Source organism: Camellia sinensis, chromosome 6 (assembly GCF_055761805.1).
Source record: "Camellia sinensis isolate YWXY chromosome 6, ASM5576180v1, whole genome shotgun sequence".
In the NCBI taxonomy this organism is placed as follows: domain Eukaryota; kingdom Viridiplantae; phylum Streptophyta; class Magnoliopsida; order Ericales; family Theaceae; genus Camellia; species Camellia sinensis.
This window is the reverse complement of record NC_138966.1, coordinates 122,875,026-122,900,939: the sequence shown is the minus strand read 5'-3', so window position 1 is coordinate 122,900,939 and position 25,914 is coordinate 122,875,026. Positions and strand designations below refer to the sequence as shown.

At 38.5% G+C, this 25,914-nt stretch overlaps 2 protein-coding genes across 2 annotated transcripts; both read left to right on the top strand.

The window, feature by feature from the left end:
* Positions 1-447: 447 nt before the first annotated feature.
* Positions 448-6,766, top strand: LOC114288442 (amino acid permease 3). Its single transcript, XM_028231948.2, has 7 exons — positions 448-715; positions 3,782-3,896; positions 4,367-4,600; positions 4,685-4,778; positions 4,876-5,090; positions 5,228-5,367; positions 5,786-6,766. Exons 1-7 carry the CDS (start codon positions 710-712, stop codon positions 6,437-6,439), a joined length of 1,458 nt encoding a protein of 485 aa, XP_028087749.2. The 5' UTR covers positions 448-709; the 3' UTR covers positions 6,440-6,766.
* A 1,376-nt stretch (positions 6,767-8,142) lies between these two features.
* Positions 8,143-12,636, top strand: LOC145792860 (uncharacterized). Its single transcript, XM_082874646.1, has 2 exons — positions 8,143-11,614; positions 11,706-12,636. The coding sequence occupies exon 2, from the start codon at positions 11,823-11,825 to the stop codon at positions 12,525-12,527; it is 705 nt and encodes a 234-aa protein (XP_082730772.1). The 5' UTR covers positions 8,143-11,614; positions 11,706-11,822; the 3' UTR covers positions 12,528-12,636.
* Positions 12,637-25,914: the final 13,278 nt, after the last annotated feature.

Below are 25,914 nucleotides of genomic sequence, written 5' to 3'. Positions count from 1 at the left end.
CCTTACATAGCTCATGTTTGGTTGACAAAAATAGAAGGAGATTAGTAGTCTTATGGGACTATGAATACTCTCACATAAAGGAATTAGTTTGGTTGGATTTTGGATGAGATTAGCAAAATAGTGAAGGGATTGAGTTTATTTTATATAAAAATTTTATTTTTTTTGCTAAGTGCACCTGTTTGTTTTAATTTTTTTAATATAGAAATAATTTATTTATTTATTTATTTTATATAAAAATAATTTAACAATTCTATTACTAATCATCTCTCACACTATCATCAAAATAAATACATTTTTGTTTAATCTTCTCACTAACAATCTTTACATTAACAATCTCTTCATTAATAATTCTTTCATTAACAATCTCGTCCAACCTAATTCGCCAAATAACCGTGGCTTATTAGAGCTCTAGTGAATATTAATGTAGGAACCTTATTCTCCTAATAAGGGGTGGATGAGAGGAACACGCATGTGAGTTTATTTTATTTTATTATTTATTCAAAGGTTCTCCTTCAAAGTGAAAGATATTAGAATATTATTTTTAGTTGAACTGTCCCGTACTATATAAATGCATGAGGCTGATCAAAGGAGGGACATAGTCACTTCTGTACCCATCACCACTTATAGAGTGGGCTTTTTTACTTCTATTTTATTTCATTTGGAAGAAGGGAGAGAGAGTCTTGAAGAAATTTGAAGACAAGAGGTTGAAATGAAGGTAAGAAAACTCTAAAATCATTCTTCTTCTTCTTCATCTTCTCATTTTTGTTGTTATTATTATTATGTGTTCATTTATAAGCATGTCTAATAATGTGTACTTATTGATCAAAGATGTATTTGTGTGATACCATTCATATAAAATGCCATGGATAGTGGCGGTTTTTTTTGTTCCAGTTTTTTTGTGTTTGGTGGAGCTTCCTATAGAAGGACTTTTCAGTCTTCATGAATGCCTCTTGTGAAGTCCTTTAACAAGTTAGAAGTACTTTTCATCCAAAATCAATAATTTGTATTTAGGCCTTGTTTGGGAATATGCTAATTTAGTAACTTTTTGGCTATTTAGCTAAAAAGATAGGTAAAAAAAACTTGTACGTTTGGGATGACTTTTTGGCTAATTACGAAAATATGTGCAAAAAGTAGAGAGAAAAGAGAATCTTTGACTTTTTGATATGAGTTGTTTGCTTTTTGGTTAATTTAATAACTTTTTGGTTAATTGACTAAAAAAGTAAGTCCCAAATGTCCTTTCTATGTTTGGTATTTGTTCACACTTTTATATTCTCACTTCGTGTCACTCGGGCTGTTTATTTGGTTTAAGGATATGGAAAGACAAAGGAAACTTTTCTATGTTTGGTATTTGTTCACACTTTTATATTCTCACTTCGTGTCACTCGGGCTGTTTATTTGGTTTAAGGATATGGAAAGACAAAGAAAAAATATAAATGAAATGTGAATAAAATATATATATATATATATATTTTACTAAATTTTACATATTTTTTCTTTTTTCATTACTAAATTCATTTTCAAATTTATCAACCGAACACAGTTTTAACAACAATAGATATTGTAAGTGGAAAACAATACATTAATAACAAAAATTTTATACAAAATTAATATTTTTCTAATTAAAAGGCATTTTAATGAGTTTTTTTTTAAAAAAAAAAAATACGTAACGTGATCAATTATGAGTCAGCTACATTATTTTATATAAATTATATAAATATATATTTATTTGTAAAGCATTAGTGAAACAGAGAAAGAAAAAAGAACAAGTATTCTTTCATAGAAAAGAAATAGAATCTAATTTTATATGACCACTTATCCCACCATATGCTTGACAGCCTCTTATCTTCCTAACCAACCACATCCCTAGCAATTATGGGGCTCATTTTTCTTCTTCTTAATTCTTGTTCTTTTTTGTAATTAAATCAGATTCTCCTCATTAAATCAGATTCTCCTCCACTGCTAATAAATTTTCTTTTTGTCACTTTCTTAACTAACTTCAATTACGTATTAGTGAAAAAGCAGAGGTGTGGAGTTCTAAAAGTTAATTTAAAATGGATACTCAAAAATTAAAAATTGATACTGTTTGGTTGAGTTTTCACAATCTGTCTTTTTAAATAAATTTTTTAAAAAATTTGGTGAAAATTGAATATTAATCATTATTTTCATATTTTTATTTATTTTTATGGTGGAAATAATTTTAAAAAATTCAGAAATAAATTTTTTAGTGTTTACTTTTGTCAAACTAATTTCTAACATTAAAAAAAAAAAAAAAAACTAAGATAACAAATTCTGAAAAATCAGCGACACAACCTTTTCAATAACAACAATGATATATCCCTCTAAAACTAAAGTTTTAATTGAACTTTAGTGACGTGAAAAGCTACAAAAAAAAAAAAAGACCAAAATATCACATCAGATGGGCCCCACATACATATTAGAACTATTAGAGCTCACAAATTAGTACTTCAAAACATTTTTGTTTCACTAATAAGCCTTTTCAACTCATTTAAACTATTTTTTACACCAAAAATTCTGAGAAAATTTTAAATTAAAAATTCATAAGGAGCTCCAATAAATTGCGACAGATTGTTAATTGAGACTTTTTTTTTTAATTTTTATTTTACTCTTTTAGAACCTAGAAAACATTTATATTAAAATCAACAACATACATAACAAGACCTTAGAGAGAATGTTAATGTGTTTTGGAGCAGTATTGTTACGACCACAAATATGGATTACAAAATACAACACTAAATACACATTAATGGACAAAACAAGTTTGTTTGTGAAGTCATTTAAAAAATAAAAATAAAAGAGTATTGCTATTTAGCTCAAAAAATTAGATATATTTTTTAGATCCAATGATATGTCACTCTATTAAAATATCTAAGTCAAATTTATGTCTCATTTATTCTCTAATTATTAATTAATCATCTTGTTGACACATCACTGGATTTAGAAAGTAGACTTATATAATATTTTTCTAAAAAAAATTATGTGTTTATATGTATTTTGGGTCTGTTTCAATAATAAGTTTGTATATAATTCAAGTCAAAAAATTAGATTCACTTTCATGACATGGTGATGTGTTAACAAGATATTAATTAATAATTAACTAATCGTCTTCTTAACCAATGAGTAAATCTAGAAAGTGACTATAAAAAGCAAACTTATCTATCAATTTTTTTTTTTTTTTTTTTTTTGAATATCATTAAAGCCAATGTTCAAAAAAATCATTAGAGTTATGCCAGGACCTCAAATAAATTATCAATTTTTTTATTAAATTCCTCACATATGTGTGAGACCCACACATATATAGGTCCCACACATATGTGAGGAGTTTAGTAAAAAATTTGATAATTTATTTGGGTTTATAGTAGTTTTTAAATCATTAAAGGCATACCCATACCCTGTTGCTGGGTGGGTGGGTGGGTGTGTAATTGCAATGGTAGTGCTCACACGTGCCGTTCCTTGGGTCATTACACACGTCTGGCAGTTACTCTTCTCCCGCTATATATACATATCTAACCCCCTCCCTCATATAGTATCCCTCTCAATTCTCTCTCTCTCTCTCTCTCTCTCTCTCTCTCGGTTAGTATCTTCAAAGAGCTAAAATCTCTGTATCAACACACACTCTCTTCTTTGTCAATTACTCTCACATGTATGTTTGTGCACAGAGAGTTTTGAGATCATTCAACAAGAAACTTAATTAGCTCTTTTTATCTAAACACAGAGAAAAGCTTATTCTATTCTGTGTTTGTCTCTTTTTTCAAAAACAAAGATGGGTGAGAACAGCACTGCTACCAAGAACCAGAATCATCTTACCCACCATGCTATGGACATCTCTGCCGGCGGCTCTAAATGCTTCGATGACGATGGCCGCCTCAAACGGACAGGTAAAAATCCTCCCCTTAAAAATATTTACTCACCAAAAAAAAAAAAATTACCGTTAGCATTCTGTTGTCACTATACAAAAACCCATCTTTCAGAAGAAAGAAAATAATTCTTAAGCTAGGTTTGGTTCTGGTTTTTTTGTCTAAAAAAACACAAAGGATAAAATTTGTTATATAAGTCAATAAGATAAAATGTCACATCCAAACCATAATCATTACACTTTTTATCAAATAAAAGTCAAAAAAACCAAAAACAAAATCCAAATGAGACTAAAAAAATCAAACTAAAATAGTTAAAAAATAAAAAAGTCAAGCTATTTTAACTATTCTCAAACGAAGACTTACAGAATTTTTAGACATAAATGTAACTGTTAGCATTTATACAAAATTATTTAGTAGTGACATTTTGTAAATATAACAGTACCTTAAAATGAAAGGCATCTTACACAGTTTAACCTTGTGAATTTGTTTAGGGACTGTTTGGACAGCAAGTGCTCACATAATAACAGCTGTGATTGGGTCTGGAGTGTTGTCCTTGGCTTGGGCCACTGCTCAGTTAGGATGGGTTGCTGGTCCAACCGTGATGTTCTTGTTCTCCTTTGTCACTTACTACACTTCCACTCTCCTTGCCGCCTGTTACCGCTCCGGTGACCCCGACACCGGCAAGCGACACTACACCTACATGGACGCTGTCCAAGGCAACCTTGGTAAATGTCTTCACATTTTTTTAACCCCTATACAAATTGACTAAATGGGTTTTTTTTTCAAAACTTGGTGAAATTTTTTCTCAGGTGGCTTTCAAGTCAAGGTATGCGGTCTGATTCAGTACCTCAATCTTCTCGGAGTTGCCATTGGGTACACCATTGCATCTTCCATAAGCATGATGTGAGTTTATTAGTTTTTGGAATTAGAAATATATTTATGATTTTTTTTTTATACAAATTTTGAGCTGATGGGATGGTTTTGTGTTGTTGTGAAACAGGGCAATCAAGAGGTCTAATTGCTTCCATGCAAGTGGTGGAAAAAATCCATGCAAGATATCAAGCACTCCATATATGATCATTTTTGGTATTGCTGAAATCATTTTCTCTCAAATTCCGGATTTCGATCAGATTTCTTGGCTTTCAATTGTTGCCGCGGTCATGTCCTTTACCTACTCTACCATTGGTCTCGGTCTTGGAATCGGCAAAGTTGCAGGTACCAACAACATAATTTAACGACCGTGAATATTTTTTAAAATATGAGAAAGAGAAATTTGAAATAGAGAATTTCGTGCCAATACTTTGTATTTTTGTTGAAGATAACATGATCTCTTTGATTGCTTGATGATTCAGAGAATAGGAAATTTAAGGGAAGTCTCACCGGAATAAGCATCGGCACGGTGACTGAGACTCAAAAAATTTGGAGGAGCTTCCAAGCACTTGGAGACATAGCTTTTGCCTATTCTTACTCTCTCATCCTCATTGAAATCCAGGTATATTCTTTTTCCTAAATTTATCAAATACTTTTTTTTTTCTTTTTTTAGAAAGGCATACATCTGACCAACAAGCCTCAACTCGATCTGGCGTAATCAAAATCTAATCTAAATCCAGTCTATTTGGATATCCGAGTTGAAAATTCAACCCGACCCAACCCAATTTATGATAATACTCTATTTTTAAAACTAAAAATTTCACTTTTTAAATTTTTGGTTGTTAGCCATTAGATAAATGAAAAATTGAATCAAACCTATAATCAGTTGGATTCAGACACTCCAATTGAATTGGATAAATGGCATTACCAGATTCAAAATTTTTGATTAAATCTGATCACTTGACAGGCCTAACGGAATTGTACTCTGTTTTTGCAACTCTAATTTAGACCTAATCATATGGTTTTTGTGTACATAACAGGACACAGTCAAGTCTCCACCATCAGAAACCAAAACAATGAAAAAAGCCTCTCTGATAAGTGTCACAATTACCACCATATTCTACATGCTCTGTGGCTGCTTCGGCTATGCCGCTTTCGGTGACCTATCCCCCGGAAACCTCCTCACTGGCTTCGGTTTCTACAATCCCTACTGGCTCCTCGACATTGCCAACGCTGCCATTGTCATCCACCTCGTCGGCGCATACCAAGTCTACAGCCAACCCCTCTTCGCCTTCATTGAAAAAACTGCTTCCGAATGGTACCCAGAAAGCGAATTCATTACCAAGGAAATTCAAATCCCAATCCCGGGTTTCAAGCCCTACAGGCTCAACCTCTTCCGCCTCATCTGGCGAACGATTTTCGTGATGATAACAACTGTTATCTCGATGCTCATGCCCTTCTTTAATGATGTTGTTGGAATTCTTGGAGCTTTCGGGTTTTGGCCTCTCACCGTTTACTTTCCTGTCGAAATGTACATCGCGCAGAAAAAATTACCCAAGTGGAGTACCAGGTGGCTTTGCCTACAAATTTTGAGTGTTGCTTGCCTCATTATTTCTGTTGCGGCTGCAGCTGGATCGTTTGCCGGGGTTTTCCTTGATCTCAAGTCTTACAAGCCTTTTAAGACTAGTTATTGACAGGACTCTGTTTGTTTCGGTAAAAAATATTTTCTAGTATAATTTGGTTATGGATAGAAAATATTCCTAAAACAAGGGGAGAGCTGAAGATATAGGATTTCAATTCTTGTTCTTGTTCATAAGAAGGGTAAAGGGGTTGTCTCAGTTCCTACTCTTTAGTTTCTTGTTGGTTTTTACTCCTAAAAAGAAAGGGGGGGGGGGGGGGGGGGGGGGGGGGGGGGTCCATGAATGCAAGAATCAATGTAGAGTTAAAGTATGAGTCTCTAATTGTAATCCCAATTATGTGACTTTCTGTGTTTATCAATGGAGATGAGAAAATTCTAAACACAAGGCTTGTAGCACATTTTTGTTTTCTGTTTTATAGAATTTAAAAACTACAAACAAAAATACCGTTGGTAGGTGTATTTGGTAATGTTTTTATATATATATATATATATATAATAACAAAAAATTTGAGGTTACACATATTTTGAAAACAATTTTTTGTTTCATTCTCTCTACCGCCCCCTTCTGGCTACCCATCTCTAACAATCCTCCCCACATGTTAGCTAGCCACCGCTTTCAATAATAATAATATTAGAAATCATGACAAAAATATTATGAAATATTTTATAAATAATTTTTATCTTCTGATTAGTGCGTAGTGTTTTCTTATATGTATAATCTATTGGTAGAGAATCTTTTATAATTATTTTTATAATATTTTTTTCATGATACCTAACATTACTTCTTTCCATAATCTCCTTACTCGCCTCACCTTACATTTTTAGCCACCCCACCCTCCAATGGCCAACTCTTCACTCGTCGACCACTACCTTTGGCTATAGATCTTTTGACTTCAGCCGCTACCCTCCCCTTCCTTGTCACCATCTCCTAACTTCCACCTCACTGGCCGACCATCTACCTTTTCGGTACCTTTTTCAATAATCGGCTAAACATGTTTATTAGTTTTGGCTTTTGTAAGAATAAACACAATTTTATATTTTTTGTAAACAAAAATTGAGACATAATTGATTTCATTTGGGAAAAAATGGCACCAGTTTTAAAATTTTTTAAAATTTCAAAAAATACGAGTGGTTTCATTTATGTAAAGAAAGTTAAAAAAACAAAATTTTATTTCCCATTCTCTCCCTCACCACCTCCAACTATCCTTTCCAACAACTCATCAAATATGTTTTCTGTTTTTGTTTTTGAAACACTAGCATGAAACATATATATATATATATATATATATATATATATATATATATTTATTATTATTATTTTTGAAAAAATATACAATTGACTAAATTCCACCTAATCTTTAGCAACTAAACTTATAGACACTATCATATGGCCCCAGATCAGCCATGCTAGGTGTAGTTTGTGTTTGGCTATGACCACATCCCTAATGTAGGGGTGTAAATTTGGTCATACCCGACCAAACCTACCTTCGAGCCTTTTAGGCTCTTGCCAAAAATTAGACCGGGTTGATCTATTTGTGCAAAACTTGACGTAGACCCAAACCCATGCCTAGGGAAATTCGGGCCGGGATGGTTTGACAATTATTTTATTTTATCAAAATAGCTTAAAAATAACGTTAGGTGTCGAGCAGGTTGGACCTTAGAGTGGGCCTGAATTAGGCCAGTCGAGACAGACCTCCACTGTGGCCAATCGGACCGAGTTGGGCCAAAAAAAGCATGGCCTAGGCCCTAACCCGAAGGGGTCGAGCTAGGTCGGATCTCAGGCGAGCGAACCATTTCTACACCCCTATCCATGGTGGTTGAAACCTAGAGAGAGGAATCTCATTAAAGAGGTGATGATTTTGCCAACAATAAATAACAATTAATTGAGTTGGTTAAAAATTTTGATTTATTTAATTATTTATTTTGTATTTAATAAAATTTTATTGAAATTAAAAAAAAAAACAGATCCTTCTAGATTAGATGGACTGAAAAAGATAATATTTTTTGAAAAAAAATTAAAAAATAAATTCACTATTATTTATTATTATTTTGTAAGAATAAATTACAAATAAACCTATTGAGGTTTGCTTAAAATATAAATTGTCTCATGTGATTTGGAATATTACAAATATCTCCTTGTTAAAAAATTTTATTTAACAAAATTAGCAGAAAAAATAAAAAAAAATTAATTATTCTCTTACACAATAAAAAAATTATCTATGTGTAAGTGATTTTTCGATCACACTGCCCAACTTAGTATTCAGCTGGAGAACACTGACAGAATAGATGACACCTGGCTGACCTGAAATAGAAAGAGAAGATTCCGGCGGTGGTTCGTCCAACCGGGGGCACTCTGGCGATCAAGTCAGTATATCTCTCAAAGATAATCAATAGTGCAAATCTCACTATTCAGAATATGAAATTGCGTACCTTAGACCCACGAGGGTGCCTCTCTTTTATAGTTAACTCAATCCTTGTCCCAACAGGAGCCTAGCTCTAATAGATTTAGGATTACTATTAATCTTGGACTCCCAGTAGGATTGGGATAAGCTCCCTATGAGTCTTATCCTTTCCCAACTGTAATCTTCCCCCTTTCTAGGACTCTTGTGCCTTATCCGCTTATCTCGGATTCCAATATCTTCAGAGGTAACCTCGGCCTCGCTGAGATAACCTCGGCGTCATGACCAGGACACGTGGCACCTCGGCTGACACGTCGGCGTCACCTTAGCCGCGTGTTGGTACTCAGAAAATATATCCCCACAACTGCCCCCTAGGTTCTATTACCTCGGCATTCTGAGGTGATGGAACCTATATCATTCCTTCTTGCCAGTACATCAGCCTAGCCGAGATCATCATCACAGGCCAATCTGTCTTTTTTAGAGATCAAGAATTCCAAGAGCTTCTTCACGCGTATGAGCTGTTATGCATAATAACTCAACCATTTAGCCACGTGTTTTCTCCTTACTGGATCGTACTCTGGACGCGCTTATAAGTTGTTTCGCGTCTATATGCGCCGTCTGACGCATTCGCTATTCCAGGCGCATTAATTGCCCTATTTTGCCGCCATTTCAAGTTTTTGACAAAACTTATTGCCCCCTTTCATTTTTTTTACTTTACATTGTCTTTATTCAAAACTCTTTCTCTCTCTAGCTTTCTCCAATCCTCCATTTTTCCAAGCTCTGAAGCTCTGCCATCGCTACCATTCACCTCTTCCGGCGTGGTTCTTGCCAATCTGTTTTACTGCCGCCATTCTTCTGACTTCGGCGATCTCAAGCATCGGCTTCTTTTCTCTGGTAAGTCACCATTCCTTCTGGTTTTCAGTTCTTGTTGTGTTCCATAAAATTCTGTTTCATCATTAGTTGCCATTGCTGTTTTACTCGAATATTTGATTTGCGAATCATGTATCTGAACATGTTTATTTCATAATTTTGCTCTTTGTCCATGTCTTGAACACTCGCACTGTTCACATGCCTGTTGCTTTCTGCCACTGTTCTTGGCCTGATACACTTGTGCAATCTTTTTGTCTTGATTTCTTGATATCTTCATCACCATTCTTGTTTCTGAAACGGATCCCTGTTTTTCTGTTTTCCAGATTCGTTCCTTCAATCTTTATGTCCATAGCTTTAGGTTTGGGACTTGTTTGTAGAACCCACAATTTCTAGGAAAAACTTAAATGAATTCCTTCTAGATCTATACAAACCCTTATTATAGCATATTTGTAGATTTTTAGCCGAGGTCCTTTAAACCCTCCAAAAATACTTCTTCCTGAAATCCAATATCTCCATTTTAAGCCGACGTCATGGGTATGTGGGAATATAGGGTAAACACCCCGAAAAAATTAGGTTACTTTAGGCAGGAGTTCGAAATCCCGGCCGACGTTCATCTGAGGTTAGCTGGGGAGGATGACTCTATCATGCCCGATGAAAACCTCATGCCTTTCCCAGTGTTTGCATTTATTGAGTGTGGACTTAGGTTTCCACTTGACCCTTTCTTCTGTCAAATCCTTCATTTCTATAAGTTGAACCCAATGCAACTTGCCATCCACTCTTACCGAGTTATTAATGGTACCATAACTTTAGCCAAACAAGAGAGTGCTAGGATAACTCTTGCCGATTTCCAGTACTGTTATACCATGTGTCGCCTGAAATCGGAAAAAGGTCACATTTATTACCTTAAGCCGAGGTCCACTGAATACAAAATTGTTGTCGACCTCCCTGACTCCAACAAGGGAGTGGGTGATGATTACTTTATCGCTTCGGGTAATTGGGAGTTTCAGCCAAACGATGACCTCCATCTTTATCCCTTAAGTCGAACAGTTTTCGGGGAAGGAGCTGGTAAGGGCCATCATTTACAAGTTTTCTTGTTTTCTTGCATAAAGTTTTCAACATTCTTGCTCTAATGTCTATGCTTCTTTCTGTTTTGCAGTTCTCCCTCAGCCACCAAAGGGCTTTCGTCAATCTTTCTTCCCCAGCAAAGACTTGAAGAAACTACTGAATTTGCCAGTTTACAAGCGGAAGGCCCCTCTGTTTCTCAACTTTATCCCCACTTACAAGTCAGCTCTCCCTGACGTCCCAAAAAAGAAGAAGAAAAGCCTTTCTCCACCATCTGCCACAACTCCACAAGCTGCGTCCACATCTCAGACAGACCAAGGATCAACCTCTGATCCAGTTGAGCAACCTTCAACCTCAGCTCCATACCTGATTCCACCATCTCAACGAAAACGTCATCGACGACTTGTTCTTGCTACTGAGATGGGCCGTCAAAAACCGGTTGCTAAAGATCTCTTAGCCAGCACTCTTTCTGACATTGATGCTCAGCCAACACAAACCCAGCCTCTTTCAAAGCCAAAACAAATAAAAAAGGCTCAGCCAAAGGCAAAGGTGCCTCAGATCGATTCTGAGGATACCTTGCCAATTTCCAAACTAGCTCCGAGTGAGAAAATTGCCTCTGTCCCTGCGAAAAGGTCCGCTGAAACACTTCTATCTGAATCTACCAAATCCAAAAGGCCGATGTCATCTTCTGCAACGACCTCGGGGTCTAAAAATCCTGATGCCCCATGGGCCCCGCAATCACTCTGGAAGATAAGCCTATCATGGCCAACGATAGCGCTGAGGACATCAACGTCGGCGTAGCCCTCAGTACTGCTCTGCTTCTCCCCGGCGATCTTGATCGAAACGCCGAGTTGAGCGAGTATGAAAATTACGCTCTGATGCTTTAACGTTCCGTTCAAGTAAGTATCTTTATCTGGCAACTTCTTCTTTTGTTTTGTTCTTTCCATACTTGTGATTTTTTCTAACAACTTTTGTTCTGTTTACTTTCAGGCCATCCAGCACGCCCATTCTTTCTCAGTTCAATCTTTTGAGAACCGTGAGAAGCTATCCGAAAAGAAGAGGGAGGTCTCCAGCCTTCAAAAAATCAATAAAAACTTGCAATCCAAGATGAAGACCCTAGAGGACCAGGCCGAGGTCGCTATTAAAGCAAAAGACGAAGTTGAGGAGAAGGTTGGTGCTATTGAGGCGATAAACAAAGTCTTTCAAGCCCAGCTGAAGGAGGTCGAGGATAAAGTAGCCCAGGCCCAAAAAGAGCTTCAAGACGCCTTGGCCACCAAAGAGGCCGAAATCAAGGACGCCGACGAGAAGGCGTATGCCCAGGGCATGGCCGATGTCACGGAAGCCTATGAAAAGCAAGTCAAGCAAGCATGCAACAAGGGTTTCTCTCTTGGTTGGATGACTTTGCTGAAGAAACTTGATGTCCCTGAGGACTCCTCCTTGAGGAACGCCGATGCCATTCCCCTGCCATTCCCTCCAACTCCATTTCCCAGTCAATCTGACAACGAATCTGATTCTGAGGATGAGGCCGAGGAGAAAGTTTTGGTGAGGAAATCAAAAGAGACTACTGGGACCAAGTCCCCTTCTCTGAATGAGCAAGTTCTGGACTTGACTCAAGATGAGGAGGGTGAAGAGGTCCCAAAAGATGCTGCGGCTGAGAAGACATCGGCCATCGTTCCCCTTGCCGACAAGAGCCTGGATGAAACTCTTGCAGAAATTGACGCCGAGCTTGCGGCAGATAAGGCTGCTGAGATGTCTTCCCAACAATCGTCTGAACTTCAAACTCAACCAACTGCTACTGCTGAGGAGTCTTAGCCTTACGTTTTTCCCTTCTTTTCCTGTACATTGTTTTTCTTTTTTTTTAAAGTACTGTAAACTTCTTCACATTGCCGATGTGTTTTTAATACAACAACTCTTTTGCTTTTGAATGCTTGCATGCTTGCTTTGTATGCCTCCATACTTGGAATATTTTTGCATATCTTTAATATATACTTCAGTCCTCGTGCAATCTTCTCAGGGTGACACACCTCGATTATACAAACTGATGTTTTACCTCGGCAAGTACCCAAGTACTTTTCTTGGCATAACCTTGGTTTCATCTTGTAAATTTTTTCATAAAATTTCAACAAGTGTTTAACCTTGGCTTAACTTTAACTTGTAAATTATCTACAAATTTCAACAAGTGTTTAAGCAATGATTTCGGTTTAACTTCAACTTGTAAATTGTCCACAAATTTCAACAAGTGTTAAACAATGATTTCGGTTTAACTTCAACTTGTAAATTGTCCACAAATTTCAACAAGTGTTAAACAATGATTTCGGTTTAACTTCAACTTGTAAATTGTCCATAAATTTCAACAAGTGTTAAACAATGATTTCCGTTTAACTTCAACTTGTAAATTGTCCACAAATTTCAACAAGTGTTAAACAATGATTTCGGTTTAACTTCAACTTGTAAATTGTCTACAAATTTCAACAAGTGTTAAACAATGATTTCGGTTTAACTTCAACTTGTAAATTGTCCACAAATTTCAACAAGTGTTAAACAATAATTTCGCTTCTCTCTGCCCCCCATGTGAACCTAAGTTCTACTTGGGTTCTCATTATACATGTATTCTGGAGACAATGTCAAGTATCTTGAAAAGAAAACCAAGCTGAATTTTTATTTATTTACTTCGACAAATGACAAAAAAACAAAGGAATTCTAATGATAGAAAAATTTCAAATTGCAAGTGTTCCAAGGCTTTGGCAACTCTTTGTTCTCATTATCTTCAAGTTGATAAGTCCCATTACCCAGTACCGAGATTATTCTGTAGGGTCCTTCCTAATTTGGGCCAAGCTTCCCCTCTCTGGGATCCTTTTTGTTGCCGACGACATTTCTCAAGACCAGGTCGCCGACTTGGAACTCTCTTGGGTTAACCCTCTTGTTATAAGCTCGGGCAAGCTGCTGCTGCTGGTACGCTGCGAGCTGAATCGCAGCTTTTTCCCTTCATTCTTCTAAAAAATACAGATCTCGGGCTAAGAGTACATCATTAGTTCCGTTCTCTACTCCCTGGGTTCTGATTCCGGGATGCCGACCTCCAGCGGAATAACTGCTTCTGTGCCATAAGCCATGGCAAAGGGAGATTCCCCTACTGATCTTCTTGGCGTAGTCCGATATACCCAGAGCACGTTAGGCAGCTCATCCACCCACTTTTCTTTTGCTGCCTGCAATCTCTTTTTTATCTCGTTCAGAATTACTTTGTTGGATGCTTCTGCTTGTCCATTGCTTTGGGGAAAACTTGGTGTTGAAAAGTAATTCTTGATCTTAAACTTTGCACATAAGCTCTTAATTAGCTTACTGTCAAATTGTGTTCCATTGTCTGCAACTATTGCTCTTGGAATTCCAAATCTGGTGATGATATTTTTCCAAATGAATTTCTTTACATCCACATCTCGAATTTTGGCAAAGGGTTCAGCTTCTATCCACTTAGTAAAGTAATAGCAAGTACTTCCTTTGCCCAGTTGCTTGGGGTAGTTGCCCAACGAGATCCATGCCCCATTGGGCAAATGGCCAAGGACTAGATACAGGGTTCAGGTCTGCTGCTGGTTGGTGTATCAGTGGTGCGAATCTCTGGCACTTTTCATATTTCTTCACATATGCTTCTGCGTCCTTCTGCATGTAAGACCACCAATACCCTTGGATAATGGTCCTATGGGTGAGTGATCTGCCCCCAACGTGGTTTCCACAAATTCCTTCATAAATTTCATATAAAAAATCTTCAACTTGTAAAGGATGTACGCCCCTTAAAAGGGGTCCAATGAAGGACCTTCTGTAGAGATGCCCCTCTGCTGTCAAACTGAATCTTGCCGAATTCAATCTGATCTTGTGTGCCTCTTTGTGATCGTCTGGCAGCTTCCCTTCTTTTAGGAATGCAACAATTGCGTCCATCTAGCTTGATCCCATGTCCACGCACATTGCTTCATGCTCAGTGGATAGGGGCTCGACGCTCGGGCCTGACAAATAGTCGATCATTATTGTCCTTATTTTTCAAGGTTGTACTGCACTAGCTAGGTAGGCCAACGCATCGGCGTGGCTGTTATCATCTCGGCTAACCTGAAGTAGTCGGCAGTTCTGAAATAAGGCTGCCAACCTGATAACCTCCTTTGCGTAAGCCGACATCCATTTATCTCGGGCAGCAAACTCACCCGTTGTCTGGTTGACAATGAGCTGGGAGTCACAGAAGACTATTACCTCATCTACCTCTGCTGCTACTGCCAACTTCAGTCTTGCAATCAATGTTCCATACTCTGCTTCGTTGTTTGAGGCTTTGAACCCCAAACAAATGGACTGTTCCATTATCTGTCCATCTAGAGATATCAGCACTACTCATGCCCCCGCTCCCTGTCGGTTTGAACTCCTATCAATGAACAGTCGAAAGGAGTCGCCGATGTAAATGCTGCAGGGTCTGAGTTTTTCCTCTTTTCTTTGTTCTTTCGCCTTTGGCTGGGCTTCTCCTTGCTTGTTTGGACATCATTCACCCTGGCTCCACGGAGCCCGATGTTCGATGGATTCTGGCGTGAACTCGGCCACGAAGTCGGCCAGAACTTGGCCTTTGATTGCTTTTCTGGGTCTGTACTCCAGGTCATACTGGCCCAAGGCGACTGCCCATCTGGCTATTCTTCCTGTCAAGTCTCCTTGTTGTAGCAAGGACTTCAAGGGGTGTTCAGTTAGCACCACAATTTTATGGGCCTGGAAGTAATGGTTCAGCTTCTTTGAATCCATTTCCAAAGTCAGTGCCAATTTCTTTAAGGGTAAATACCTTGTTTCTACATCGGCCAAGGTTTTGCTTACATAGTAAACAGCCCTTTGCTCCCATTTTTCTTCTCGGATTACCACTGCGCTCACTGCGTGTTCTGAAACCGCTAAGTACAGGAACAATTCCTCCCCAGGTTTTGGATTTGAAAGAACTGGAGCTGTGGTCAAGTACTTCTTCAGGTCGGCCAAAGCGGCTTCGCACTCCTCGGTCCATAGGAAGTTCGTGGCTTTCTTCACTGAGTTGAAGAAAGGTTTGCATTTGTCTGAACTTCTGCTGATGAACCTATTCAGGGCTGCGGCCTTTCCAGTTAGCATTTGCACCTGTTTTGCCGACGTCAGGCTCTTTAAATCCAGTATGGCCATGATCTGATCTGGGCTGGCCTCTATGCCCCTTCTAGTCACCAGGTATCCCAAAAACTTACCAGATCCTACTCCAAATGCACACTTTGCTGCATTGAGTCGGAGCCGATATGTCTTAAGGATGTCAAAGATTGCTTTCAGGTCGGCCAGATGACCTTCAGGTTCCTTGGTCTTCACGACCATGTCGTCAACGTACACTTCTACCGTTCCGCCAATCAGGTGTTTGAACATCTTGGTTATCAATCTTTGGTAAGTTGCTCCTGCGTTTTTCACCCCGAAAGGTATCACTCTGTAGCAGTACAGTCCTTTAGGGGTAATAAACGCAGTCTTCTCTTCATCTGTGGGGTACATGGCTATCTAATGGTACCCCCTATATGCATCCAGGAAGCTCATCCTTCCATGCCCTGAAGTGGCGTCTACCAGCTGGTAAATCTTGGGTAGAGGAAAGCTGTCTTTGGGACATGCTTTGTTTAAACTGGTAAAGTCTATACAGACCCTCCATTTACCGTTCTTCTTCTTTACCACTACTGTGTTTGATAGCCATGTCGGCTAATTTACCTCTCGGATGGCCCTGGCCTTGAGAAGTCTGTCTACTTCTTTTTCCACTGCTTCGACGTGTACCAACGTCAGTCTTCTTGTTTGTTGAATTACAGGTTTGGTCGACCTGTCAACGTTCAGCTTATGGCAAGTGACCTCGGGGTCGATGCCTGGCATTTCGTAAGGCGTCCACGCGAACACCTCAATGTTTGCTCTAAAAAAAGCTTTCAATTCTTTTTCCTCTTCTTTGGCTAAGTCAGAGCCGAGAAGAAAGAAGCGTTCTTCATCCTCTTCTTGGACGAGGATTTTCTTCAGTGCTTCTTCACTCTTCTCGGTTGGCTCCTTACCGACATCTTCTAGGACCTCCACGTACTCGTCTTCGATCTCTGCCTTTTCTGGTTCTCGAATGCTGCAGGTGGATTTCATTGCTGCTATGGAGCAATTTTTTGCCTGCAGCTGATCTCCTCTAACTTCCTCAATCCCATACTCTGTCGGGAACCGCAATAGTTGATGCAAAGTTGAGGGAACAGCCCTCATTGCATGCAACCATGGCCTTCCCAAAATGATGTTGTAAGAGGAGGGTGTGTCAATTACGGTGAACTCTGTTGTTATCTTCTTGGCACCTGCCTGCACCTCCATGCTGGTTGTTCCCAGTGGCTATGTCGGCGTTCCATTGAACCCGACCATTCAGCTATTGGATTGCTCCATGTCGTCTGGGTGAAGGCCGAGCTCCTTGTAACATTGAACATACATAATGTCAAAAGAGCTGCCTTGGTCAATCAGGACGCGTTTTACTTGGCACTTCCCAACCTGGAGGGATACTACCAAAGCGTCATTATGCGGATGTTGCACCATCTGAAGGTCGGCTTCCAAAAAGGACACTACTGGTTCTTGGCACTCTTCTGCCCGATGTCTCTTCTCCCCGACTTGGTAGACATGTTGCAGGTGTTTCACCTTCTGGGTCTCTCCCCTAATTTCATTCTCGTTGACCTTCGAGTGAATCACATTGACTACCCGAGGTCCTCCTGCCTGAGGTTGTGGTGTTGGGAAAGGCGGAGCTGCTGGCGCCTGAGGCAATCTTGTCTGTTCTTCTCTTGTCTTGACCTCATCGACGAGGTCTCTTAGATGGCCTTGCCTCACCAGTTCTTCCAAGTGTGTTTTCAGGGCTCTACAACCCTGAGTCGTGTGTCCATCTTCATTGTGGTAAGAATAATGTCTGTCAACGTTCCTTCCCATAAACTCTCTTGGTGCCTTCGCTGGTGTTCTGAAATAGGGTTGGTTCCGAATCCAGTTCAGGACTTTGGGAATCAGGATTCGGAACACAGTTGTTACTGCCTGTGTGGCCCTCAGTTCTATTTCTTGTTTGCTTGATCCATTGTTACCTTGGCCTCGCTTCGGCGAGCCGTTTCCTTTCTCTTGTTTTATCTCTTTAGTCCCCGTCGTGTCTTCTTCGGCTCTGGCATACTTCTCAATTCTTTCCATGAGTTCTTTCATACTTTTTGGCAATGTCTTTGCCAAAGACTTTCGTAGTGGACAGTTGTCTTTCAGGCTGTTCTTGAAAGATACGACCGCCACCTCTTGATTGCATTTGGGTATTCAGTTGAACACTTCATAGTATCTTTTTGCATAGGCCCTAAGGCCCTCATCCTTGATGATTTTCAGAGCCATCAATGCATCCACCCTTAATGGCTGCAGCTTGTTTGTCACGAACCTGGCCACAAACATCTCGGCCAGACCTTCCCAAGTCTTCACGCTTCCCTTTGGTAATTTTTGGAACCAATCTGATGTAATCTCCCCGAAAGATGAGGGGAACACTTTGTAGAGCAACGGCTCGTTCCCACTATACAATGCCATTGAGTTGAAATATAGTCCGATGTGGAAGTTGTGGTCTAACTTACCATCGTATATTTGAAACCTCGGCATACTGAATCTCTTCGGTGCCTCAAACCTGTCCAATTCTATCGAGAATGGTGTCCTCGACTTATCTGGGGAGGTTACCTCGGCGTCGGCATTCTGTTGCTTCCTCTTGAGGTAATCTCTTAAGTCCTCCTTCGTTCGCCCAGGAGCTCGACTATCTCCTGCTTTCAGTCTTTTTGGTGCGTTACTTTTAGCTTCGTGGTGAGTCTTTTTTGACCATTCTCCATGAGTTGTGTCGAAGCACAGTGCCTGCCCCTGAATGTGCCGATGTCCTTTGGGGTCTGCCTCCTTTGTGCGATGCGTCCTCCGTGATTCTTCTCTTCTTGACTCTCTTCGTCCGACTTTCCTAGAAGGTCGGTGAGAGTATCTTTCGCTCCCGTTGTGCTGAGGGGCTGCGGAGATTGGTTTCTGCCCTCCCTTCTAGGCATTGGCCGCTGGAATCGGCGTGTCCTGCAGCGGGAATGGTGGCTGCATGACGTTATTTTGCATCATGGAATTGACGACTGACTGCAGGTCTGCCAATTTGTTTGCCATCTCTTTTACCTCTTCGTTCCTTCGCAGGCACCTATCCTTCCATTCCTGGAGGTCGTCCTCGTTGTAGTATCCACTTCGATCTGGTTTCTTTGGTGCGTCGCCAGTTTGGCTGACGTCTTTCATTCCGTGATTCTGGTCACAAGTTTCTGCGTTGCATTCGTCTCCTTCGACATCAAGGTCAATAGGTCTCCCACTCCCAGCAAGAGTGTCATCCCCAATCTTTTCCTTTTGTCCGTTACTGGCCATCTATTCTCCTTTCTTTCCCACAGACGGTGCCAAATTATGTGAGTGATTTTCCAATCACACTGCCCAACTTAGTATTCAGCTGGAGAACACTGGCAGAATAGATGACACCTGGCTGACTATAGCGATCCCGGATTTTACCCTTGTTGTATAGCGATCCGGACATGTGTCCGTGGATGTTGGTAGTTGATTATTATCTTGTTTACATCCTTTTTACTTCGTACTTGAGTTATAGGATGTGTTGGGCAGGTTTGTTACAGGTTGGTTGAGTTTAGAAACCAAAACTAGTTGCCTAGATTTTGACCTGTCCGCTCGAGCGGGGGTTCTGGCGCTCGAGCGGGAATTGCACCCATCCAGTATTTCCTGTGTAGTGTTGGACGCTCGAGCGTGGAGTTGGCCGCTCGAGCGGGGTTGTGTGAGTGACGCTCGAGCGTGGAGTTGGAAGCTCGAGCGAAGACCTGGTTCTGTAAAAGTTCTGGGAGTGTGTATCCGCCGCTCGAGCGGGATTGTTGACGCTCGAGCGGGAGTCTGTGAGTGACGCTCGAGCGGGGTGTTTGATGCTCGAGCGGGTCGACTGGGTTTAAGTTCCGTGTTTTGACTTTTCAAATCACTTTTTCACTTTCTCTTCTCTCTCCTACTTTTCCAAAAATACCATTGTTGAGCCTCTCACTCTAGAACTCTACCTTCTCTCTAGGTTTTGATCTAGTAGGAGTGATTTGCTCATCTTTGGCCTTTACAAAAAAGTTGTTGATCGTCGAGAGCTACTTTTTAATCTGAAAATTTCGAGATTTGGAGCACGTTGGGTTTTGTCATCTTCTCCCTTGGAGCTCCGAATTTGAGGTAGGGATATCCTACTCCTCTCTATGGATTTTGTCTTTAAATTTTGGTATTTTGAGATGTTGGGGTTGGTCTGGTAATTTGGTGAGAGTTTGGGGCTTTTGTGTTATTTTACAAAAGTTGGGGTTTTACTTATAATAAACCTAGATGCATGTTTGGCATAGAGAAATGGAATAAATGTTGAATCATTGATGAAAATGGGACCTAAGGGTTGTAATGTTAATTATGGAAAATGACCTAATTACATTGATTGATTAATTGGGATAATTAATTGTGAGAAATGAGGAAATGAAATGGAATTGTTGAGATTGGGAATGCATGGGGTTAAAGGGTGTAGTTAAATTATTTATCACTCACTGAAATGAAATGTTGATCGAATATCCAATTGTGCATTTATTTTCTGTTTAGAAATAATTGCTTTGGGCTATCGGTGGAGGATAGTCGTGATTGTTGTAGACAATGCATGATGATTAGGCAAACGGAACTAATCAATGGAATGTGTCATGGAATTTGACGGTTGATAGAATACATTAACTGTATGTATTGAGTGATAGTATATAGAACCAATGTGTTTGTATACGTTATGTGTAGAGGAGGAGATGGGGGATGTACTTCGCGGTTTAGGGGAAGATAGGGGATGTACCTCTAAACCGGATAGTGTTGGGAGAAGATAGGGGATGAACTCCGTAGATACAGCTCATATGCTTGTCTAGAGAAGTGAAGATAGAGCTCATATGCTTATCTTTGTGAAGTGTGGATACAACTTATATGCTTATCTGTGAATGTGGGATATTGTCGTTATACATATCTGTTGAGAATATGGATATAGCTTATATGCTTATCTGTAAGTGTGGGATATAGTTTTTATACATATCTGTTGAAATGATGATAGAGCTAACATGCTTATCTGTTGAAAAAGGGAAAATGAAAAGTAACTTGGACTCATAAGTCGTATGACATAAATATGTGATTTATGTGAATGTATCAGTGTTGGCCATCTATTAATTGCTAATCTTTTAGTCATTGTTCATGGTTGGTTTAGTGTATTTCTACTGGGCCGTGGCTCACCCTATATGGGAATATCATTTTCAGGTACAGGTAGCATGCCACCTCCAAGGACATAGCTTGGGAGGCTAGAGGCGGACATACTTTTGTCGTTTTATTTTTGATGTATTACATGTAAATTCAAGCCAAGGGCTTAATGTGTAAATGAGTTAGTACTCTTTTGTTGTAACCAAGTGTTAACTTGGAAAGCTGTAAGCCCGTAGGGCATTGTGCTTTTGTTGTTAACATGTAATACTTTTGTAATGAAACTCTGATGAATAGAAGAATATGGTTATTTCATATGTCAATGAATGTCTTATTTGATGGGTTTAATGTTATTATTTTGAGGGCGTTACACTGACCTGAAACAGAAAGAGAAGATTCCGGCGGTGGTTCGTCCACCCGGGGGCACTCCGACGATCAAGTCAGTATATCTCTCAAAGATATTCAATAGTGCAAATCTTACTGTTCAGAATACGAAATTGCGTACCTTAGACCCACGAGGGTGCCTCTCTTGTATAGCTAACTCAATCCTTGTCCCAACAGGAGCCTAGCTCTAATGGACTTAGGATTACTATTAATCTTGGACTCCTAGTAGGATTGGGATAAACTCCCTATGAGTCTTATCTTTTCCCAACTATAGTCTTCCCCATTTCTAGGACTCTTGTGCCTTATCCGCTTATCTCGGATTCCGATATCTTCGGAGGTAACCTCGGCCTCACTGAGATAACCTCGGCGTCATGACCAGGACACGTGGCACCTCGGCTGACACGTCAGCGTCACCTTAGCCGCGTGTTGGTACTCAGAAAATATATCCCCACAATCTAAATCAATAGTTAAAATATATTTCTAACATCATAAAAAAAATATTAATTGACTTGATATTTTTTAATAAAATATGTTATTTGTTATGCCATTAAAAACTTTAAGAGACTGGCTATAATTTTTAAAAATACAGGAAACAATTCTTATTTTAAGCAAAACTCAAAGGGTATATTTGTAATCTACCTCTCTTTCTTTCTTTTTTTTTTTTTTTTTTTTGGTAAATTGTGGCCAAATAGGGAACAAGGGATCCTACTGTGAGGGTTTTTTTATGAGTTTTTTTTTTATTTTAATAATTCAAACTATTTTTATTATAGGGTTTCATCGCATAGATCATCTATAGAAAAAAAATTAAATTGATTGGACATCAACAGCTCCAAAACAAGGTACATATGTTTTTAAAAAATAAACGGTTAACATGATTTTTATAATTTTTTTTAAAACAATTAGAATTTGATCATAGGGTTACAAAATTTTCATTAATTTGATTTTTTACATGAATAATATAGTTGACAAATCATACAATATTGAAGCAGTCAACCCAATCCTACTAGCACAATATTGTCCGTTTTGACCGGAGCCTTATTGTTTTGTTCTTCTAACTTTTAGGAAGCAAAAAATTAGGGGTGAGCATGGTCCGGATTGGACCGGATTGGAGTAAAACCAGAACCAATCCGTTATCTACGGATCCTGAAAAATTGGAACCAATCCAATCCGTTTAAATCATGGAACCAATCCGAACCAATCCATTTAAATACGGATTGGATCGGTTTAGGACCACGGATTTATATAATTAAATAACAAAAATATATATAACACTTTATTTTCATAAAAATATAAATATAGCACCATATTAGTTTCACAATAACAATATGTCTTTTCATAATAACGACAAACTGTTCTAGAATTTAAACAACCATAAAGAAACTAGTTCCACCATAAGTATTTAGACCATTACAAATTAACACTAAACACTAGCAAACAAAAGTAATAAAAGAAGATACTATGCAAGTTTAGGTTTGGATTTAAATTTTATATGAAATAATAGAAGATACTATGCAGGAGGGTGTATAATAAAAATATAGACTATTTGTATACGGTCCGGATCGGTTCCAATCCGGAACCGTGGGATTCAATCCGGAACCAATCCGTGAACTACGGATTTTTAATTTTTCAATCCGGAACCGAACCACGGATTCAAAAAACCAATCCAAACCTACTGGATTGGATTGGACTGGATCGGATTACGGATTTCACGGATTCCTTGCTCAGCCCTACAAAAAATACATATCCGCATATATCTACAAACTTGGTCAATTCTCTGTATTTAACAAAGGTTAGACACAATAAGTGAGCATAAATGCATATATATATATACATATATATATATTAAAGTTGAACTTTAGCAATAATCATATAGAAAGAAGATAAAGACCCAACGGTGGGTTTACTTTTCCTAAAAAGAGATTGGGTAGAATTTGATTTTGTATAAAGCAAAATTACTGATGAGCATAGTTGGGGCCGCCCAATTGAAATTGCCAGCCGGGAACACTAACTTGAATCAGAGAAAGAAGATGAAAAAAATTAAGGGTATTGAGTGTGCTGTGTTTTGTTGCAGAGATTAAAGAGTTTCCCTATCTTCTATGTCTTGCTTTCATTTTATAGAAGTGTGATCTTTACTTGGTAAATATTTGTTTGGTGGACTTTTTTTTGTTGGTCGTGGTCTATTCTTAAGACTTGTTTGGATTAGACCTAAGTGAACTGATATTTTTTGCGGGCTCCCACAAATATGAACAATTTAGATTAGAAACAAAAATAAAAATAAAAAACTTGAAAAATTTCTCATCGGAATATCACAGAATCCTGCTGTGACTAAACCCGCCAAATAGAGCCCAAGATAGGCTAGAATATAGCAAGGTATGGATGACAGATATTTATTAGAATACAGCTGTTTGGGAATCAAGCGAGGAATTGCAAGTTAAGTGATTGGAACTATTTCATCTAGTGTACTATTGGTGTTGGGGGATCGTTAGTCTTGACACAATTTGTTTCAGTTACGCTAGATGCCAAAGCTATCACTGTTATTTTATATCAATAAGATCTAGAGCCAACCCAAACCATCCATAGTACTGTCGGATCAAATGTGGTCACCCACCACCACACACATACATATGCTTCAACTGGTTGAATCTGATGACTCACAATGGTCCATGAATCTATTGTCTTTTTTTTTTTTTTTTTCCTCTTCGTGGTAAAAATAATGGTACTTTTTTTCTGTTCATAGAAAAGAAAAGAAAAGAACTGAAAAGAGAGCACTTTTGATGGTGGTGGCAATGAAGGTAACTGAATTTGGACGATTGATGAAGGAAAATTACAAAGTTGAATTATGCATATGACCATGAGAGAAAGAAGAAAATATACTTTAAAAGGAGGGAAATCGGAAAAAAATTGCAAATCCGATTCAAATTAAATTGTATGGTTTGGTTTTGTTTGATTTAATAATGTATAATTCGGTCTTAATTTTTACCATAGACAAATTATATTTCATGGTTCGATCTGTGATTTTATAGTTATAAATCCAATTTAAAACTAACCAGACCATTTATATATATAATTTGTTATCTTTTTTTTTTTTTTTTTTTTTGGTAATAAGGATGGAAATTAGATTGATAATAGTTAAGCAGTTACATTTCTAGGGTAAAAAGTACCCCTAGCGTCTTCAAAAACTTGAAGGGAGATACAATTAGGAATAGTAGAAAAAACAAGTAGACCCTCATGATTAAATCCTTCGTTGGCGAGCAAATCTGCGCATTTGTTTTCTTCGCGGTAGGTATGGCTAATAGTCGAGGTCCTAAAGTTCAGCTTCGATACTGGACGAGTGGCCAATGTTGCGGCAGAAACCAGAAATCCATTTACCCGTCTAGTCCCTAATGATACCACCAGCAGCGGCAAGCCCAGGGTTGTTTTTTGAGGCACCATCGGTATTAAGTTTGAAAAGGCCAGGTTTGGGGGGGAGCCAAGAGATAGCGGATGGTGTAGAGGGGCGTAGTTGCTTGGATAGAGAGAGATGTTGCCATTTAATGGCAGATGCAATGGCCAAGGAGGGGTTGAACAAGTGAGGGTTGGGGGTGGAGAGACACCAAGAATTGCGATTTTTCCAAATGAACCAGCAAGAGATGGGAAAAAAGACTAACCAGTCTACAGATGAGTTGTGGGTTAGGTTGGAGGTACAGTTGGATTTAATCTAAACAGTGAGAGGGTGGGCGAAAGAGGGAGTGGCATCGGTTGGGATTTGAAGAGCATCCCAGAAGTGTTTGGCAAATTTGCAGTCCCTAAGGACGTGGGTGGTAGTTTCAGGATGGATAAGGCAGCGAGGGCAGATAGAGTCACTGGTGATATGGCGAAGGTGGAGGTTGTCTTTGGTACTAAGGCGTTGGTGAAGAGTGAGCCCGAGCAAATTGTCTTTGGTCCAAGGGGTACTTGGCTCTAGAAAAGTCGAACTTCACCTAGAATAATTTGTTATCTATAGTAATATTTTATTAGAACTAATATTTTTGTAAGCATGTTGTTGTATAATGATTGAATTAGTTTTAAAAAATCATGGAAGAAAAATGTTAGAGACAGTAAAAATTTTAAAATTCTTACCGAATGTCTCACATGTTCATACTCATGTGAGATATTTGATAGAAATTTTGATAAAACTTTTAAGATGTCCAACATTACTCATCATAGAATAGTATGTGATCAAATTCTTACGTTTTGAAAAGTGATTTCTACTTAACTAAGTAATTCAAAATTAATTTTCTATTTCAGTCCATTCCAAATAGTAAAATCTTGAGAAATCAAAATTATATTCTTATTTTTTTTAAAAGTTTGTTCTCATCTAAACCGACTTTTAGAGAAATGGGTGCAACATCGGATAAGTTCTAATTATATATAAAAATTAATTGAAAAGCCTGTACAATAATTCGGCATATAAATCACTACATGAGCTTGAAAATTGTTTTCATCAATACTAACTCGCATTATACATTTTGAAATGTAAGGAGGTGTCCTTTTCATGTTTTCTTCTTCGTCTTTGAACTAGTTTCTTTTCTTTCTTTTTTTTTTT

Coding starts and splice junctions, on each gene's coding strand:
- LOC114288442 (XM_028231948.2), top strand. Junction 4,779..4,875: donor GCATCTTCCATAAGCATGAT/GTGAGTTTATTA, acceptor GTTGTGAAACAG/GGCAATCAAGAGGTCTAATT. Junction 5,368..5,785: donor TCATCCTCATTGAAATCCAG/GTATATTCTTTT, acceptor TGTACATAACAG/GACACAGTCAAGTCTCCACC.
- LOC145792860 (XM_082874646.1), top strand. CDS start 11,823: ATGAAGACCCTAGAGGACCAGGCCGAGGTCGCTATTAAAGCAAAAGAC.